Consider the following 20,209-nt stretch of genomic DNA (forward strand, 5'->3'; position numbering starts at 1 on the left):
TATAAACGTTAATGAAAATTTGACTTCATATTGTATCACTTGGATTGTCATTCTTCATATGCCATTATGATATCATAGTTTTAGGTTTGTAGTTAGTATAGTTGAGATAAGAAATATATTTATATCATTTATAATATAAGAAGGTCTCATAGTATTTTTATTATAATGATCAAAACATTATAATAAGTCAAAATACTATAACATGTGAGAAATTTTTTAGAAATAATTTAATTTTTTTTTTAAATTAAGAGTACTGTTTTAAAAATAAATATTACTGATCAAAAAATATTTAAAATATATTTTTAAAGAAAAACGCTCATATATATATATATATATATATATATATATGTATAAAGTACAAACCAAGTCAACAAGTCCCTCCCAAACAGTCAACATCGTCAATCTTTGGCTGCTCATGTGCGCTTGACTTGAACGCGCACGCATTGACTTCCATTTCGACAGCCATCCACCTTCTCCAAATCTCCACAACATCAACCGCGTCAACATCCACGAGGCCCCATCTATGGACATGCACATGAAGACTAGCTCGCCGCACTTCCTCCATGACCTTGTCCTCGATCAGAACTCCATCTCTTACTCCTATTTATGTCCCCGTTTCCTGCTTCTCCCGTTCCCTTGCAAGCATGGAGCCGATCTCCGTCGATCTCGATCTCAGCATCGGCTCAGTTCGGTTCAGTGGCAAGTCTGCGGTGAAAGCCAAACATGCCGACGACGATGTGAGTCAGCATCTTCATCAACGATGTGCGGTATGTATAAGCTTTCTTCTTTGCTCAGAGCATTTGCTTGACTAAGGAGATATGATATCCGTCTTCTCTCGACTCAGGTTAAAGCTCTCGAGGTGGAGCTCGACAGCGTGAATGAGGAGAACAAGGTGCTGAAGGAAACGCTCGCCGCCATGGTCGCCAAGTACGGCGCACTCCGGCGTCAGATGACCGATCTGTTGCCCAAACACACTTCTTCTGAGGGAGGGTGCGTTTCATCAGGAACGAAGGATGCGGCCGATACTGGCATGAGAGTTAGGGAAGGAGAGCATAACCCCAAAGTTTCGAAGCTGTATGTTCGCACTGATCCATCTGACTCGAGCCTCGTGAGTCTCCCATACTTCCTCGTCTATGGCTTCTGCTTCCGCGACAGGTTATTGACATGCAGCTTATCTCTGTGCTGCTCGCTCAGGTGGTGAAAGACGGGCATCATTGGAGGAAGTATGGGCAGAAGGTGACCAGAGATAACCCTTGCCCAAGAGCATGCTACAGATGCTCCTTTGCTCCATCTTGTCCGGTCAAGAAGAAGGTAGATAAACTAGAGATCGATTAAATCAGTTATGGAACGATCAAAGGATGAACTATATCGATCTTGTGCATCACAGGTGCAAAGAAGCGCAGAGGATACATCCATGTTAGTGGCTACGTACGAGGGCGAGCACAACCATGGCCAACCTTCTCATCCCGGAAGTGTACATGCACCGAGACACTGTAGCTTAGCTTCCGATCGATCCCACGCATCGAAGAAGCATAAGCAGGACTATTTGGTGGAGCAAATGGCTGTGTCCCTGACGAACGACATAGCTTTTAAGACCGCTTTAGCTGCTGCCATTTCTGGGAGGTTGTATCGATCATATTCTCCAAAGTAACAGCCCGTAGAACTGTTTCCTTGTTATTTCATGTGGTATGTGGATAGAAATCTTTTGGCAAGAGGTTCCTTGTGGATCTACAAAGTTCATATAACATCCATCTTGATCAAACAAGAGTTCTTGATGTTGTGCAATCAAGACCGTGGTAGCGAAACAATCAACACACACAAACTCATCGATGACTTCACATCTTGAATTTGATGTATCTGACATATAGCTCATGTAACTGCGTGGACAGGCAGCAGACATTAACTAATTGGATCATTCAAAGGAGACCAACATGTAAAGAAACCAAGTCAAAACACGTGTGTGGATGGATTCCTCGTTGAAGGTCAAGAATTGGGACTGCTGTAGTTGCAACAGCTTCCATCTCGGTCCTCTTCCTATTTCCAAGCAGTGATCTAAATCAACGTGCTCACTGTGCTTGCTACGAGGACTTGTCATGGATGCCCAACATGGACATACACGATGTCTCCCAGCATCCTAAACTTCGGTGTTCTTCTGACCTTTTAACTTGGTCGTGCATTAAGAGTTTATATTTCAGTAAATAATTTAAGAAAAATAACTTTTTATTACGAAAGAATACATATGATTCTACTTCACTTAGAACACCTTATGATGATCATGAACTGCTTGTATAGTATTCAGCTGATGGCGAACCATCAACTAATAGTTAGATGATTCAATAATAATTGATTTAATCGATATAATTCCAAGCAAGAAAAGTTGAAATAAGGAAAGATAAAATAAGGAATATTTTTTATCTCTGAATAATTAGGAGTAGCATCAATAGATGATAAAAAAGGAAAAAATATAATCATTTAATATTATATGGACATATCATATTGAAGCATATAGGTATTGTAGTGAAAAAAGTTAGATAATTAGTATTAGTAGTACTCAAAGAGATAGAAAGAGACCAAAGAAAATTTTATTAGAAACTATAAATAAAAAATAAATTTAATATTATTTTAAAAATATTTTTAGAGAGTTAATAATGGTAAAATATTTATATATCCCAAAAAGTTAGAATTTTTTGGCTTGCTATTTATAATTTTATTGTTGTTGTAACAAGTGGTGGCATCTACAATAATAACCTAATCAATCTCACAAATTGTATATGAGTTGTCTATAATAATAGCCCATGGGTTCCATGGTAAAAAAGCCCATTAAAATTAAGAAAAAAAGTTTATTTTTTGGGATCTGCATCTACCTAATCCACTTAGATCTGAATAGAATACTTATAATTGGGTTTGTGTTTCAAAAACCAGCATATTTATGTTACTTGAATGAAATAAGACTAATTTCAATCTCATTGCTAGTCCTACCTATAGTCAATTTATTTTGATAAAACAATCTTTTTACTGAGCATAAATCACTGTATAACAATTCATGTAATCTTCTACAAATTAATGATGTGATCATAGTTTAGTATTGTAATTGTAGAGAGAGAGAGAGAGAGAGAGAGAGAGAGAGAGAGAGAGGTCACAAACAGATTGGGATCCTTCCAATTAGACAGGATATTATTAAAGATTGGACTCTGAAACCACTGTGCAGAGAGGAATGACAGAAACATTAGCTCTGACCAAAATCTATCATGTTGTTGACAGGGAGTAAGAAAGCAAAGCATGTGCCCAGTGAAGGTAGCTTCATCACATCACAAGAGTACCACAAGTGACAACCATCACTCACTTTGATCTCTTTCCAACCCCTCCTCTTGGATCTCCTACTTTTACCCCCTTCTCCTCTCTCTTCACCTGATTCCTACCTCTGTGTTGGTGTGATCCAAGTCCCTGGCTTTGTCCTGCCACAGCGTCTTCTTGTCCCTCCTCTTCCTGCCCACACCACCTGTGCTCTGCTGCGCATTGCTGGTAGAGCTTCACAGCCACCACCACCATGAAAACTGCCTCGAAACAGAGAACACAGCATTAGTCATGGAGAATAGCTCTTCATCTCTGAGGAGATCGAGTCACATGCACGAGGAGGATGCTCACATGCCCAGATGCGAGCAACCGTGGAGGAGATGTTCCAAACGAGGGCGAAGATTGCAGTGGCCACTGCTTTCTTGTGGGTGCATGACTCCCATCCATCTCCGAGCCGCTCCAACCAAAACTTGCCTACACCATGCACAGCAATGCATGAGAAATTGTACCACGTGTGAATGAGCTTTCTCTCGTGCACTCTGTTTCCCTGCAGTCTGAGACACAGAGAAACCCTGCATGCGCTTGTACCACGTGAGGTCATTACCTCAGATCTAGAATGCCACAAGGCTTGCACATGCACAAAACAACAATTGCATGTGGAGAAGAGGATTAAGGAGTGACTTGGATTCTACTAAAGATTCACATCAAATCAAACAAAAGTTACTGCATCCACTGACCAAATTTTGCCAGCTGAGTGGAGTAAGAGGAGCAGATCTTTGGGATGGTGAAGACTCCAAAGAACACTGCAGCAAGCAAAACAGAGGAATCAAACTCTCATCCTCTTCTCTTAGCTGCGGGACAAAAAGAATGCTTTACTTTTGTCTTCCATGTCTAATCTTACTCAGTTTGGCAAGACTCCAGATTGTGATGGAGCTTCCACACCTTGCCATCACAAACAACAGCACTGCCAACTGCCACAGCAACATGACTAACATTAGACATCTTTGTCTGTAAGGCAACATGGAATAAAGTACTGATACTGAGAGCAGAACCAAATTCTTACCTTCAAAGTTGTTGCAGGGTCACCGGAGAAGAGGCTTCTGAGCTTTAGAAGCAGCTCATTAACATAAGGAAGGAGCAGCTTTAGGAGCCAGATTGCCTCTTCCTCTCCCACCATGTACCTCTCATCCCTCTCGTCACACTCCATTGTTTCTCCTCTGTGTCACGTGGGAAGAAAAGAACTGTTATAAAACGGAGGAGATGGATTGCGCTGCATGTTGGTTTCCTTTGAGTTCATTACCTGCGCAAGATGGACTTACAAAGGAATGCAAATCCAAGGTAGAAGAGCCCAACATATGAACTTGCCGAGATTAGGCTGCACAATGGGGGAATTTACACCATCAATTGCAATGTTCTGTTTCTTCAAGAGATGCTAAGTTGCAGTTTGAGCATGCTGTCTTCTGACCTGAAGTTGATATCGTTGGTGTAGGAGGAGGAGACGAGGAAGAAGGTTCCTGAACCGAAAACGAAGGCTGATTTCGATACGTCTCTCCACATAACCAAGTTTGCTGAAACAATTCAAGAGGTTGAATCATGTACTGAGCTGTTTGAGGAGATGAATGGGTTGTGAGCACTGACCAATGCTTTGCATTCTGTTGTTCTTCGCGGAGTTGCTTCCAAAAATATCTTCTGCCGCTTCAGCTGATCAGAAACAGAAGAAACCAAGATCTCAAGAACAGGACTTGGAAATAACTGTTAGAAATGGAATGCTGAATTCACAGCTTACGATGAGGTAGAACTGCCGGATCTGGATTCATCGCCTTGTGTTCTGTCACAGGATTCTGCTTGCTTTCCACCACGTTCATTGATGACACACTCACAGGAAGCTGATCCTTTTCTGCATCCTGTGATGGCACGGGAATATCCTGGTTCTCATAATTCACCTCATCTTCCTCATCCTCCTCTTCCTCCTCCTGCTCTCTCACGCTCATCGGTTGCTCCTCCGGCTGATCCATCTTTTTATCGACAAAGCTCTTATCTCCCTCCTCTCTCTCAATCTCAACTTCCTCCTCCATCTTCCCTTCACCTCCGTCGCCTTTATTACCATCACCAAGTAGCAGAACTTGCTCCTGCTTGGTTGAAGTCGTCGGAGAGTTTGACAGGTCCGAACTGGCCTTCCGGACCTTGACTGCACTCCTCTCAATCAACGCATTCTCCTTCGATGGCGTACAAGGGGTAACACTGTCGCTCTGGTTTCTCCTCAGTCTCCTGCAGCCGCGCTCTCCTCCTTGGTCTGCATTGCTGTCATTTTTGTGACTCTCTTTTCCATTGAAGACCTTGATTCCACCTCTAGCTTCATCCATCTTCATCGTGGTTCTACGAGCGGAGCCAATCACCACCACTGCACTTCTCATTACGACCCTCCTTTTAGTACTCTTCTGCATCTCTGTCCCCCTTCTTGTTCGCCTTCCCCTGTAACTTAACTTTCAATGGAAGGAACAGTGAAGTGATTGGAGAACAGGATTTTGCTGCAAGGATCCTTTACACTTTCCTGTCTCAGCTGTTCTTTATCTTGTGTCTGGGTACTGAGAGATGCATAGCAGAGGATGATGAGCTGAGATTTGCCAGAAGGTAATTAATTCTTTGTGGTGATTCCTTTACAGTAAGGAGAGGGGAGAACTGAGGCTGATGCAGGAGGGGTTGCTGCCATCATTGGATTCTTGAGCTCTTTGTCAAGGAATTAAAAGGATGAACATGTGAGAGTTACCATTGTGGTGGGTCAACCATGATTGAAGCCATGTCTTCAAGGCTTGGAAAGCAAGACACATAGAGGTGGCACATGTACTGGGCCAAGCTTTCAGAGCTCTTTGGGGACTGTACATTGGAGATGCATCAGGCTCGATGGCTTCCCCTGCCAGGGAAAAGAAGATCTAAGAGCAGGAGGATGTTAAAGGTTGTTCATGGTGGGTGGAGTTTGCTGGAACAACTGAGGGCTCATCTTGGAATGTCGATCACTCACCAACCTGGCAATAATGGATTCAACATTCAATCAAACTGTCATCACAAGTGCATCTGTAAAAGCTGCTGTTTTAGGAGCATTCTTGTACTGATCACTTAGCAGAACACAATAATATTATGTGGAGTAAAAGACTGGTAGATGGAGCAGGTTACCTTCCTCAACCTAATAAAGTTGGTATGGCCACTCTTTATTTCTATTTTTCAATACTTTAATCTACATTTGCTGATATAATCTCACTCTGCATATATATAAAATGAAAAGAAAAGTAATGCATAAGACTAGAGAGATCATGTACATGCCAATATCTTTCCTCGTTGGAGGTAATATATCCATCAAATATTAGCTGATGAGAGCTTAGAAGATATAAATTATGAGAGTCACCTCTCATAAAAGAAAGTTTTTACAAGGCAAATATTGTGTTAAAAGTATAAGTCATTGATCAATCCAACGTAGTTCGAACCGTATGCATAGAGTTGCTTGAGGTGGAAACACTGAGCTCATGAGATATCATATGCACGAAAACTGAGGTCGGAAGAGGTTTCCTGACTTGATCCTTTCGACGCTAAAGTTAGTAACCCCAAGTCCGAGAATATGAATGCGAGTAGTCCAAAAAGGTCCCACCCCCTCTCATTGTATTAAGGATATATATTTGTACTTAATCGCAGGAGGACAAAATATTCCGTAAAATATTTTGCAGGAGAAAATGCTTCGTGAAATATTCTTTGGACTCTTGTCCACGTAGATAGATGGATGGAATGTGACTTGGACTACACATGATGATTATGTATCAGATGATGATTAAATAATAATATATTTTCTATCATTTGTTCCCTCCCCTCTTTGCAAGAAGAGCTTGAAGTGCGATGTTTAATTTATCTGACACAAGAGCGTTCAGAAACTCCTCTCGTAGGTTGAGTTTTCCCGATTCGCACGACTCAAGTACATTTTGCCTTATGCTTCTATCATAGTGGATCTCATAATGTATGTTAGTCTTTTTTAACTCATGCGCCTCGAGCATATTTTGTTTTATGCCTTCATTGTGATGGATCTCCTTACGTGGGTCGAGTTTTCCTGAGTCATGTGTTTGTGACACATTTTACTTTGTACCTTCATTTGAGGCAAATCTCCTTATGTGGGTAAGGTTTTCATGACTTATATACCTCTGACACATTTTGTTTTATCTCCGCTGTGACGGATCTTTTTACATGAATCAGATTTTCTCGACTCATGCACCTTGAGCATATTTTATTTTATGCTTCCGCCATAGTATAACTTCTTATACGAGTCAAGTTTTTCAACTCACACATATCAAGCGCATTTTATATGAGTCGGGTTTTTTCAACTCACATGTCTCAAGCACATTTCGTTTTATGCCTCCATCATGACAGATCTCCTTACACGAGTTAGGTTTTCTCGACTCACGTGATTTGATCATATTTTGCTTTGTGCTTTCACCATAGTGGATCTCCTTACATATGTCAAGTTTTCTCAACTCATGCCCTAGGGCACATTTTGTTTTGTGTCTTAGCCATGGCGGATATCCTTATGTGGGTTAAGTTTTTTCAACTCATATACCTCAAACATATTTTGTTTTGTACCTATGTTGTGACAGATATCCTTATATAAGCCGAGTTTTCCCAACTTACGCCTCTCAAGCTCATTTTGCTTTAGACCTCCACCATGATGAATCGCCTTACGTGGGTCGGGTTTTTCTAACTTTTGTGCTTCGAGCATGTTTTGCTTTATGCCACTGTTGTGATAGATCTTTTTATGAATATCGAGTTTTTCTAACACATATACCATATGCATATTTTGCTTTGTACCTCTACTATGATGGATCTCTTTATGCATATTAGATTTTCTCAACTCATATGTTTCAGGCATATTTTGCTTTGTATCTCCATTATGGTAAATCTCCTTACATGGGTCAAATCTTTTCAACTTATATTCCTCAGGCATATTTTGATTTGTACCTTCGTCATGAGAAATCTTTTTATGCGGGGTGAGTTTTACCAATTCAGACTCCTAAGACACATTTTACTTTGTGACTCCACTATGGTAGATTTTAATATTTTTCAAACCCTTTTATCCAATGGTGTCTCTTTGAAATTATCCTGATGGGACACTTGTTTTAATTATAAGAGGAGAAAAATTAACTCCCTCTCTATATCATTGATGTCTTGGTTAGCCTGACGTAGTCCGGACCTATATACATATGGTTTTTCGATGTACCTCCGAGATGAAAATGTCGAGCTTCTGAGTCATCTCGAATCAACACCGAGCTGACAACTAAGTCAATGGTAGCAAAATAAAGACAGAGTTTCGCTCAAGTAGAGGAGGAGAGTTGTTATAACTAGGCGAGGTGGTGCTTCAACCTTTCAAAAGTCTCCTAACACTCCTTGGTTTATAATGCTCTAGTCTTTCAAAAGCCTCCTGATAATCCTCGATCCATAAGAAGCTCTTTAGATTCTTTATTACCTGAAAGAATGGTATACACTTATCACTTGATTAGAATATGAATCAATTGAGTGTTGCTATTCGCCTTGTTAATTGTTAGACTTTCCTTACTTACCAAGGTAGGCACATCTCTAATATGGCTCACACCTTCTCTAAGTTTGCATCTATTCCCTTGCGGTGTGTGTTGAATCCGAGGAAGTTTTCCAAGTTAGCTCTGAAAGCACACTTGGCCAGATTGAAGCGCATGTTGAATTTTTTTAGAACTTGAAATATCTCAATCAAGTCCATCAATATGAGTAAACCATTCTGCTTTTGACTATCATGTCATATGCATACACTTTGATGTTCCTTCCAATCTGATACTTGAATATCTTGTTCACCATATGTTAGTATGTTGCCCTTATATTTTTCAACCCAAATGACATGACTCAATAGCAATACGTGTCTCGGTCAATGATAAAGAAAGTATGCTTTTGATTCTTTGATACCATTCTTATTTGGTTATTCTTGAGAATGTATCCATAAAGGAGAGAGGCTCATGACCCAAAATAGTTATCCTTTAGATATGCCTTGTTGAGATCGATAGAATCAAGCAACCTTATCGAGTTTTTATTAGACTTTTCATCGAGTACAATATTAGTGAGCCATTAGGAGTAGTGCACCTTAACAATAAACCCTACTCATAATAGGTTGTTTATCTCATCACTAATTGTTTGCTAGCGATTAGGAGCAAACTTGTGAGGCTATTGTTTTATCAGTCATGCCTCAGGAGAAAGTACTATTGGTCTGGGACAAAGCCCCTTCGCTTGAGTGTTCATTGAGAGGGTTGGTCGACGGGCATTCCTATGACATTGAACTCTTCTTCTAGTGCAAAAACTATTAGGAGAATAAGTCGTCGATGTCTTAGTCAATTTGACGTAGTTTGGACCCATATGCATAGGGCTGCCTGAGGTGCCTCCGAGGTGGAAACACTGAGCTCTCGAGGTGTTACCTATGCAAAAATTGAGAAAGATAGAGTTTTTTCGATCCGATTCCTTTAACGCCCAAGTTAGTAACCCTAAGTTTGAGAGTACGAACTCTGAGTGGTTAAAAAAAAACGTATCATCATCTTGTTATATTAAGGATATATTTTTATATTGATCGTAAAAGATAAAATATTCAGGATAGAAGAAATACTTCATGGAATATTCTTTGGACTCTTGTCTATGCCAATGGATAGATGGAAGATGACTTGAACTCCGCATTATAGTTATGTATCGAATGTTGATTAACCTATAGTATATTACCTATCATCTTAGATACAAAATATGATCCATAAGTGATAATATATCTTAGCAAGCAAACGAGCAAAACAATTGGAGAGGGTTAGGTTCATGTAAGACAGCAACTCAGATGATTTGATTGTATCGGAGGTCAATCCTAACTCAACCTGCCCTCTGATTGGACTTCCAAATCGAACCCAATCAAAATTCGGATCGGATCAAGTGAGAGATCGGTCGGGTCAAATCTATTTACTAATATCATATATAGCTGAATTCTATGAATTAAGTTAGCTTTTGATTGGATTTGGGTCAAAGTTAGGTTCAAATTCCCACAAAGCCCAACCCAACCCAACCCGATCGGGTTTGCATCGGGCAAGTTCAGACCAAACCGAACCCAAGTTGCTAACATTCATAGTTGCAAGCAGATAATTTTGACCTCACAAATGCAAAATGCCCTTATGGCCTTTAACAGACCTTTGTCTTCTGGTTTCAAGGCTCTACCATCACAGGTCAATGCCACTGTACAATGAGTTCAGATACAATACTTGTCCAGCCATGTTAATTATTCATTCTTTAACATGCATTAAGCTTCTAAACTTTCACAATAAAAGCTGTATCAAATGTCTGCTAGCAGCAGCTCCACACCTCATCCTGTGCAATGACATGATCATAAGCAATTTTCATGCATACTCGTGCAAATAATTGGGGTGGGGCTGTGGTTTTAGTATCATATGAAACAGATGCAGGTGTGCATGAACAATGAGCTCCAGTACTCAGTAATAATGATGGCCTGCAACTCTCACTGTGGCCTGCTCCGTTTCTGCAAGTTGTGACCATTGCCAGTTTAGCTCGAGGAGATGATACCCCAAGGCAATGCTCCTCCTCCTTTGATCAGATCACTGTTTCAACACCCAAAAAGTAAAGAGAGAGAGAGAGAGAGAGAGAGCGATGGTTCATGAACCGGAGACATTTTTAGAGTGTGACTCACATGTGGGACTCTGCTACTTTGATGGGCGAGAAGAATCCAACGCATCGTCGACTCCGGATGGTGACTTCAATCACCAGCAACCAACTGTGTACAGCTCCTTCCTGTGGGTTTCCCCAGCAGTATTGCAGTCGCCTTGTATGACCACATTGGGATCTTTCTCTCGGCCTCACAACGTGGGAAGCTCACCTCCTTAGAAGTCCTCCCTTTGACTCTCATCAGTTCTTCTCCCTTCGACCTTTTTTTCTCTTTTTTTTTTTGTCTTTTTCATCTTTTATTTATGATCACTTGTATCAACACTTTATATATATTTATATATATTTACATTCGGCATATTCTTTTCTTTGCGAAGACATACTATTGCAAGTTAGTAAACTATATATTTTTATTCTTATAATATTATAAACCAATTTAGCAGATTAGTGGTTTTATGTGCGTTTATTATGTGGTATCTGTAAAGGATGTAGTTTTATACGATTTCTGTGTACCCATCGACGTACTTGCTTTGTGACTAGAGGTATCGATGCATGAAAAAGTAGGACCCGCTATGTGCCCACTAATATTGGCAATCATGGGAGTGTGGGTTTCGACGATTTGGTATTTAGACAGCCGTGAGTAGGAAACGCGTTTCTCGGCGCCTACTCTCCCTTCCCCTCTCTTCTTTGACCCATAAAGACTGAGCAAATTACCAAAGGCGTCTCCTTTTTCTCTTCTCTTTTCTCTGTTCTTTCTCTCTCTCTTTCTCTCTCTCTTGTTCGCACGGACAAGAACATTTCCATTTTGCCCCAAATTCCTTTTAAATCTTCGCTGGAATCGCTCCGATCCGGCCTAAGTTCTCGTTCCCCTCTTCCAGTTCTAGGGTTTCGATTCTGTCTCGGCCGGATCTAGGGTTTTTTGGGGTTTCCGAAGACCTTCTGGGGCTTCTTATGCGCCTGCTCCCTGACGGCACAACCGATCGGATCTGGAACCACCGATGTCGAAGGGCGAAGAAGACGCCGTCGAGATCCGCGACGTGTGGGCCGGAAACCTTGAGTCGGAGTTCGCTGTGATCCGAGACATCGTTGACGACTTCCCCTACGTCGCCATGGACACCGAGTTCCCCGGCGTTGTCATCCGCCACCTCGGGGACTTCAAGCAGCCCGCTGACGCCAACTACCACTCCCTCAGCGCCAACGTCGACCTCCTCCACCTCCTGCAGCTCGGCCTCACCTTCTCCGACGCCGCCGGGAACCTCCCCACCTCCCCTTCCTCCGGCCGCCCTGTTGTCTGGCAGTTCAATTTCCGGGAGTTCGACGTTGACAGCGACGTCTTCGTCCCGGACTCCATCGACCTCCTCAGGAAGTCTGGCATCGACTTCAAGAAGAACCGGGAGGACGGTGTCGACGCCAGGCGGTTCGCGGAGCTGTTCATGTCGTCCGGCGTCGTCCTTAACGATTCCATCCATTGGGTGGCCTTCCATGGCGCCTACGACTTCGGGTACCTCATAAAGATCCTAACTTGCAGGAAGCTGCCGGAGACCCGGAAAGAATTCTTGGACCTCCTCCATGTTTTCTTCCCCGTCGTGTACGACATCAAGCGCGTGATCCATTTGAACAACAACCTTTATGGGGGCCTCAACAAGGTGGCCGAGAAGTTGGAGGTGGAGAGGGTTGGGACCTGCCACCAAGCGGGTTCCGACAGCTTGCTCACCGCCCGGGCCTTCATGAAGATGCGCGGGCACCGCTTTGTTGGGTCCATGGAGAAGTATGTCGGCTTGTTGTTTGGGTTGGATATTGAGAGTGCTCACAACCAGAATTAGGGAAACGCATCTTAGAAATAAATCATGAATAGATTTGAGGGAAAGAAAAGGACGTGGTCCATTCTTACTTGTGAATCTGTTGTTTCTTCCATCTCATGTTGTACTTACAGCTTTCAATGAAGAAAGGTCTCTCCTTTAGCATGTTTCTATTAGATTTCTCTGTTCTTTCTTCTGTGAACTGTGAAGATATATGCTTTAGTTTCTGGATTATGGTGGACGGATTGTGATACTTGATCATTTTGGTCCATACTCGTTAATTATTATACTGGTCTAATGTTCAGTTCTACTATTTTCTTCTTCTCTAGTAGCAGCAAGTCTGAATTGCTCCTGTAGTTGGACTTGGACAACAGGTATGTCATTTTCCATTCTTTTTCCCTTTTGTTTATGTTTGTATTCTGATACTGCTGTTTGTTTGAGGATTCTATCAAGTTCAGTGAGTTAGAAAACTGAGTTATATATCATGTTAATGTTGTTGGTTCAGATGCTCAAGGTCAGAGTGATATTGACATTTGTTGCTGCACATACCATTTTATTCATGCACCTGCCACTTCTAATGTCTTTGATCTGTCATTATAATTGATGCTTATTAATTGAACAAGTTCCTTTGTTTTTTGCTTTTGTGATTGCTTGTTCCTTCAGGTTTCCTTTGGATGAGAGATTCAATTTGGGAGTGCATGAATGATATCTTATTGATGCCCATTGAATTGGTCATGTTGGGATCATATTGTTTGGAGTAGGTGGCTCAATGATAAATATGAATATGCACCTGAGGAAGAGACTTGTAGAATTAGTTCCTAATTCTACAAAAACAGGTTGACAGGGGAATCTTTGAGAAACTGAAGGTGATCAAGTTTCTTGACAGGGAATCTATGTCACACAACCAGACACATGGACTCAAAACACCATGACACAAAACTAAGCTTTTGCTTAGCATAATGAATTGTTTGCCTCATTCAGGCTATCCTGCTTGCATAAAGATCTGGTGATTAGGTTGTTGGATCTCACTCTGTTTGATTTGGTTGGCATAATACAGAGACTGCATTATTATGATTAGTTGTTCTTCAGGTTGTTAACACCCATATATATATATATAATCATTCATCGAGCTCAAACATACGTTATTTGATAGCATGGTTCGCATGGTTCAATCCAAAGCCAAAAGCTGTGCACAGTACAAAATTCCATGTTGCAAATACCACCAATTCCACCCATCTACACTCTTTTTCTTCGTTGCAAGAAACCCACAGACTACAACCATTATACGATCTTAATACTGTCAAACACAATAATCCTAACAGAGACCATTTAATCAAGATCCTTCACACAAAAGACCTTCCTTCACATGCAAGTTCCTAAAGGGTAGATTTCACATCCCATGTCCATATCCAAGAAGGCGATGTCGTCGTGCTCCTGAATGGCACAGAAAACATGCAATTAGATATCTGAAAAGATCTTACAATAGTTGATTACATAATCTGATACAATGGTTAGGAACATGAAGTTATCCACAAAATCCAAAAATCGTATGTTCCGATACTTTAGCATCAGCCTCATTTATTGAGGAAAATACAGTCAACAAGTTGGATGTATAAGAAGAAAAATTTAGTACGAGAAGCATACTACCAAGAACCAAATTCCTATAACATGCCACCAGGCAAGTCCAATTTCTATATTAACATACTTTTTATTTCAATCAACTGATATCAACACAAGAACTGATTGCACTATGAGGGTTTTTTCTTTTTCATTGGTGTGTGATAAGAATACAGTATGAGAAAGTTGCCGCTGTCAAAAGATGTGCATGTATCTATTCTTCTGACCAATTGAGAAATGATTTCTACGTCATGAGAGCCGCTTCTGATTTCTTAGTAATGTTTAGTATTTGGTACACAGAACAAGCAAACCTCAGGCATGATATCTTGTTCACCAAACCATTAATCGAAAGATGTTAACTTGGGTTTCAAGAAGCAGTAATTACATTCCCAGAGTAAAACCAGAAGTTGGAAAACTTCGTCATCATATTGTCATCTCGACAATCACCGACAGACCAACGTGAATATCTCTATTCAGAAATAATCAGTTCCTGCTGTCGGAGGCTTGTCATTTGCTAGATACCAAATTGGCAGCATTAGCTTTCGTAAAACTCTTCATGTAGCCCAAAGTGCACCACTAATGGTTCACGATCGGCCATACTCAATGAACCCATTTCTAAAGAAAACATTCCTGGAGAAACCCAGCCAATACATCTTACTGTGATGCCATTCCTGCTTTCCTACCATCACACAGGATATCAGCATTCTAAGGAGTGAGGTTTGTTCTGCAAAGATATGGGTGGCTGATAAGTAGAAAAGATATAGAACCGTAGGCTTTCCATTCATAGATAATGAATATGTATGGATCTCAGATACTACATTCATTTTTGAGTCAAGATGCTTCCATCATCATTATTGGATGCAAGTTAATAAGATTCCTCGCTGAGCAAGGTGTCCGAGCTCAGCGAGTAGACAAGAAAACTGTCTAAATTTCCTGAAACTAATCAACTACAGAAAAGTTTAGATGGTTTATAAACCATCATATTCCTAATCATCTCATGCTAATTAGGACTTTATGACTACTACATTCCACAAAAAGAAAATTCCTCGGAGAAACACAGTGTGCTTTTGATGATCCTGAACTAGCAGACAGACCCAACAAGAAATTGCCATGTCTCAGTATATCATGGATAGGACAAACACAATAAAGTTGACTGTAAAGATCCTTTCAACTAGTTAATCTAAAAAGTCATTTGGTAGGATCACATATACTAACAAAGTAGCAACATCACAAAAAGAGCAAGTAATATAAAAAACTGATAGCAAGCAGAAAGGGAAAGGACACATACTGGTTTAACCATAGCATTCACAACATCATCCAAGCTGCAACCAGTAGAATTTAGGCCAGTCTGCAAACTTGTGGTCGCCATTGCATATTCACCTCTAAAGTTCTGCGGATTGTCACTAATTAACTTGTCAATCATGCAAGCCTGAGTGACAAGTGGAGCACCAAAATGTACTTGGCCTATTGCGTCAACATCCAACTTTTTGTTAATGAAGACATTCTCTGATGCCTGACACTGAGCAGTTGCATCAGTAATTCGAAGATTGGGCAATGAAGGATTTGAGGAAGTACTTGAAATTTCATTTGAATTGAAGATATAATCCCATTTCTGTCTAGAGTTGCCTGTTATATTGAATTTCGACAACTTTGGATCATTGTTGAAACCTGCAGGCATAGCTATTGTGCTCCCACTAAGTGAACAAACTTGGTTTTGTACATTATTACTTATTGTTGGATCACTCAGAGGTGCAACAGCCACAATGTTTGGAGATTCATCAAGCATTTTGGTGGCTGCATGTGGAGTTCTTGAAGAAAAATTTCCCCCAATATTACCAGGAGACAGATTGTTATGACTGGAAGAGGCAAGTATAGGCACTGCATTGGCAGAATCCCTTGATGAAGCAACAGCACCTTGCCATGAGTCATTATATCTACTAATACGAGGAAACTGGGAAATATCTTGGAGATCAATATCGAAATCTGAGCTCGAGGGAGACATCCTGAATGATGAATAATTGCCCAATCCTCCTGATCGGTCATGCTGCTTGTTTGGTTGCAGTAACAGAGGGTTGTTTGAAACATTTGGAAAAGAACCAGTGGAAGGACCAGCAGCAAGGCCACTTCCATATAAGCCTGCAGGTAAGTGTTTTTTTGGTTCCTGCACTAACTTTGGCTGCTGAAATTGCTCTAAGTTCAAAGTTCCGGGTAACCCTTGAAGCAAATTCATTTGAGGATTTCCTGGTGATGTTGTCCCTTGGATCTTCCCTAAATCATTATATGGATTGCTCGTGCTGCTCGGCACACTGCCAAGCTGCCCTGTCTGAGAAGGCAACAGCCCATGCATTCCTAGGGCAGATGGACTACCCATTCTACCAAGCACTCCGTTTGGTTGAAAAGATCCAAGAGTTGGCAGTTGGCTTGATCCTCCAGTTGCATAGTAATTTCTGAGACCATTCAAAGAAGCCATATGAAGATAGGATGAGTTTCTACCTCCTATGGCTGCAGCCATGCTAGCTTGTTGCCCTGCCACTGCACTGAGCCTTTTCAGGTACAGCCTATACTTCTGCAATCATAAAACAGGAGAATTAACTGCTGGCTTACCAGAAGACAAATGAGCACTTAATCACAATGATCCATGAATTCTGACTGCTGAGTAATCATGTTTAAATCGTCACTCATGACCATTTTTAGCATCCTAGATGGGGACTGTCCATTTAGCTAATTAGATCAACCCACAGAAAGCAATTATATGGGCATCTCCAGACCTCAGAAACCACCCCCCCCCCCCTCCTGGTTCATAAAGATTAAGATGAAAGACAATTTGGAGTTGATTTCAGGAATAGAACTTGGGATAACTTTACAAGACAACAACTCTATAATAAAATTTATACTGAAATCTTGTCTGTAATCATTTAAAGTGAAGGACATGCCTGTAAATGGCTTGCAACATTCTCCCTTGTTAGCTTCTCAACATTCATAAGATCAAGTATTTTCTTTGGTACAGCCTCTGCATTAGAAGGAACAAGTAGAGAAACTTTTAATCAGTACTTACCAAGTCGAGCAAAAGATCACAAAAACATTTTTAAGATCAAAGGCCTCTTTCCTTTTCTTCTCTCCTAAAAGAAAAGCATAATAGTGATCAATGATACTTACTGTCAATACCCAGTTGATTAACAGCAATGACAAATTTTCTGTGTAGCTCGACAGTCCAAACAACCCTCGGCTTTTTCTGGGAGGATGGATCTTCATTCTCTTGCATGTTGTCATCACTATCATCTTCGTCATCTTCAATCTGATCTTTCCGTTTTTTATTAGCTTTTTCATAGCAATCAGCTGCCCCTTGGCCATCTTCAGATTTCACAATTTGAGCCTTTTGGCCATCCTCCCTACTATCAAGATCATTGTGGCATCTTCTTTCAAACTTCCTCCTCCGGATGACATGCTGCCAGATGTTCCTCAGCTCCTCGATCCTCACAGGCTTTAGCAGATAGTCACAAGCACCATGAGCGATTCCCTTCATCACAGTTTGGGTTTCGCCATTGCCAGACAACACTGCATCATGAACTTAGCTCGTTCAGCAACCACATCATCCAGTAACACATCAATCATTATTCTAGAGCTGATTTGACGAAGGGGAACAATTTGTCGTCAGGTTTGACAAACGACAAAAAGGATTAGTCCTCATACTAACTGAAAGCGTGACAAGAAATTTCTGAGACTCACTAATAACAGGCAGGTCCATCTCGAGGCCTACAAGCTCTAGAAGCTTGAAACCATCCATATCCGGCATGTGCACGTCGCTGATAACCAGATCAAATTTGTCTTTGTTCTCTCTTAGCAGATTCAATGCCGTGATCGCTTTATCGGTGGTCGTAACTGAAGAACACATGAAAAGACATGCTAATAATTCCATAAATTCTAACTCTTAATTCCCGAAGCAAAAAGAAAAGATGATCAACCAAGAACAGGAGAGGAGCACAGAGAGAACGTAACATAATGATGCTTTGTTAAAAGGAAACGAAACACAAGATGTGGACAAACAACACAAACAAGAGAGCAATATGTCAACGGCAGCAGCAGAAACAGAGAAGAAAGATCCAAATTTTGGTACAAACCATTGTACTGGCAGCGGCGTAGCAGGGCCTCCAACAACTTGAGACAAAGGGGATCATCATCCACCGCTAGAACACGCATGCCCGCAGGGAACTGATCTGCGTTCCCCTTCCTTCCTTCCACTGTCATGGTCACAAAGCAATCTTCTACCTCTCTTAAGAGAAGAAAGACAAGATGCAGACCAAGACCACCAAGAAGCAAGAGAGGATTCGAAAGCAAACACTGCGGTGGAAGAATGAAAACAGGAGAGAGAAAGAGAGAGGCACGGAGAGAGCAAAAGATGCAACCTTTGAATGGAATAGACAGAAAGAAGGGTTGCGAACAGAGGGGTAAAGAGGGGGCGGAAGAAGGGGAGTACAAGGAGGAAGAAGGTGTGGAAGTCAAACAGGGAAAGCAACGACAACAGAGGCTGGGATTGGGGCTGAGGCCTCAATCATGCACCCATAAAAATGGAAACTTTCCTTTCCTCCGCCTCTCGATGCCGCTCCTCTTTGCCCTACTTCCACTTTGTCATCAATAAGCACAAGCAATTACAGTGGAAAAAATCTTGCAAGGCTGGAATCTAGGGAGTTCTGGGAGAGGAAAACAGCAAGCTCGAGGGGCCAGACCTTGTCCTCGCATCAATTTTTTTTGGCACCTCTGTGGATGTTTCTAATGTTGCTTTGCTTCATGACCCACTTCTTAATCCTTGCAGCCTTGCTAAGGATAAGACTTTTGCCCTTTGTTTAATCTCCCAAGGACCACAAGTTGGAGCATATCATGTTCATCACCATGATAGATAGCTTCTTCCCTACAAAGTGACTCTTTGTTGAGCTGATGTGTTGCTCACTCACTTTTATGACATTTGCTGCCTTTAACAGCAGCCACAGAGATTAAAAAAAACAAAAAGAAACAGTGATGATTGGTATAGAATGTGTGCTTCATGTGGTCAAAGTAATTGCAGTTGTTATTTCTTGATATTTAGGTGCCTACAATGGAGAATGTGCATTTCACACAGCCTCAGGTCTCACTCTTCATATCACAAACCCGGCGCTATGGGAAGAGAAGAGGGGTGCCATGAGATCATCCCTTTGCTGCCTTCCACATACTCGTCAAACATCAGCCTAAAACAAGCAAATCATGTCCCCAAGTTTCATGTCCTTATCATGATTTGGCTGTCAAGAACAGTGTCGAACCACTAACTCATCACATAAACATCAGCCTGAAACGGCCGAGCACCCAAGTTTGTGTCAGCATCATCTGCGGACCAATCCCCACTACCACTCGGTGGACTTGTACCTGCCTAAAAGTGCAACCTACTACCTCCGTGTCAGTGCACCGTAGGTGTATGTGGAATTGGATCTGAAAGCTGTAAATGCTTTGGCCTAACAATTACTTTGTAGATGACGAACTTTTTGACTCACCAAAACATTCAGATGGCTGAACCATAAAGAATGCAACATGTGCAGTCACAGCACAGCAACATCTCACTTGTCTTCATGTCATCTTTGGCCAATCAAGCCTCCATGACCGCCGGTGAAGCTTTGGTTCCTGGTTCACTCGATCCTCTTACTGACCAGGCACCAGAGACCCACCACAACAGGGACCAACCTTGGCCTTTGGGGCATCTTTCCAAGAGTCCCTTTCGCTTTCGCCTGCTTTGCTCATATGAGACAAGACCCCTTTCCCCAAGGAAGGCATCCTCT

General features: G+C 41.5%; 4 protein-coding genes across 7 annotated transcripts; 2 read left to right on the forward strand and 2 right to left on the reverse strand.

The window, feature by feature from the left end:
- Positions 1–644: 644 nt before the first annotated feature.
- On the forward strand, positions 645–1,777 carry LOC103973973 (WRKY transcription factor WRKY71). Its single transcript, XM_018822064.2, has 4 exons — positions 645–767; positions 845–1,108; positions 1,195–1,311; positions 1,388–1,777. Exons 1-4 carry the CDS (start codon positions 645–647, stop codon positions 1,649–1,651), a joined length of 768 nt encoding a protein of 255 aa, XP_018677609.2. The 3' UTR covers positions 1,652–1,777.
- Positions 1,778–3,233: 1,456 nt separating this feature from the next.
- LOC135598116 (reticulon-like protein B21) lies at positions 3,234–6,359 on the reverse strand. 4 transcript variants are annotated; one of them, XM_065091666.1, is made up of 10 exons: positions 5,081–5,880; positions 4,933–4,995; positions 4,760–4,862; positions 4,595–4,669; positions 4,358–4,511; positions 4,196–4,265; positions 4,032–4,097; positions 3,899–3,921; positions 3,646–3,768; positions 3,379–3,554 (listed from the first exon to the last, which is right to left on the reverse strand). In XM_065091666.1, the coding sequence occupies exons 1-10, from the start codon at positions 5,736–5,738 to the stop codon at positions 3,531–3,533; spliced, it is 1,359 nt and encodes a 452-aa protein (XP_064947738.1). In that variant the 5' UTR covers positions 5,739–5,880; the 3' UTR covers positions 3,379–3,530. The 4 variants fall into 4 exon arrangements, with proteins under 4 accessions (XP_064947726.1, XP_064947734.1, XP_064947738.1 ...); XM_065091654.1 differs by lacking the exon at positions 3,899–3,921 and having other exon boundaries at positions 3,234–3,554; positions 5,081–6,359; XM_065091662.1 differs by lacking the exon at positions 3,899–3,921 and having other exon boundaries at positions 3,234–3,554; positions 4,171–4,265; positions 5,081–6,359.
- A 5,366-nt stretch (positions 6,360–11,725) lies between these two features.
- LOC135598139 (probable CCR4-associated factor 1 homolog 7) lies at positions 11,726–12,967 on the forward strand. The gene has a single exon (XM_065091684.1). It carries the CDS (start codon positions 11,991–11,993, stop codon positions 12,813–12,815), a length of 825 nt encoding a protein of 274 aa, XP_064947756.1. The 5' UTR covers positions 11,726–11,990; the 3' UTR covers positions 12,816–12,967.
- A 939-nt stretch (positions 12,968–13,906) lies between these two features.
- LOC103972428 (two-component response regulator ORR24) lies at positions 13,907–19,304 on the reverse strand. Its single transcript, XM_009386768.3, has 6 exons — positions 18,527–19,304; positions 18,135–18,287; positions 17,565–17,963; positions 17,342–17,418; positions 15,697–16,974; positions 13,907–14,225 (listed from the first exon to the last, which is right to left on the reverse strand). Exons 1-6 carry the CDS (start codon positions 18,651–18,653, stop codon positions 14,154–14,156), a joined length of 2,106 nt encoding a protein of 701 aa, XP_009385043.2. The 5' UTR covers positions 18,654–19,304; the 3' UTR covers positions 13,907–14,153.
- Between the last annotated feature and the right edge of the window lie 905 nt (positions 19,305–20,209).

Source organism: Musa acuminata, chromosome BXJ1-2, assembly GCF_036884655.1.
Source record: "Musa acuminata AAA Group cultivar baxijiao chromosome BXJ1-2, Cavendish_Baxijiao_AAA, whole genome shotgun sequence".
Taxonomy (NCBI): domain Eukaryota; kingdom Viridiplantae; phylum Streptophyta; class Magnoliopsida; order Zingiberales; family Musaceae; genus Musa; species Musa acuminata.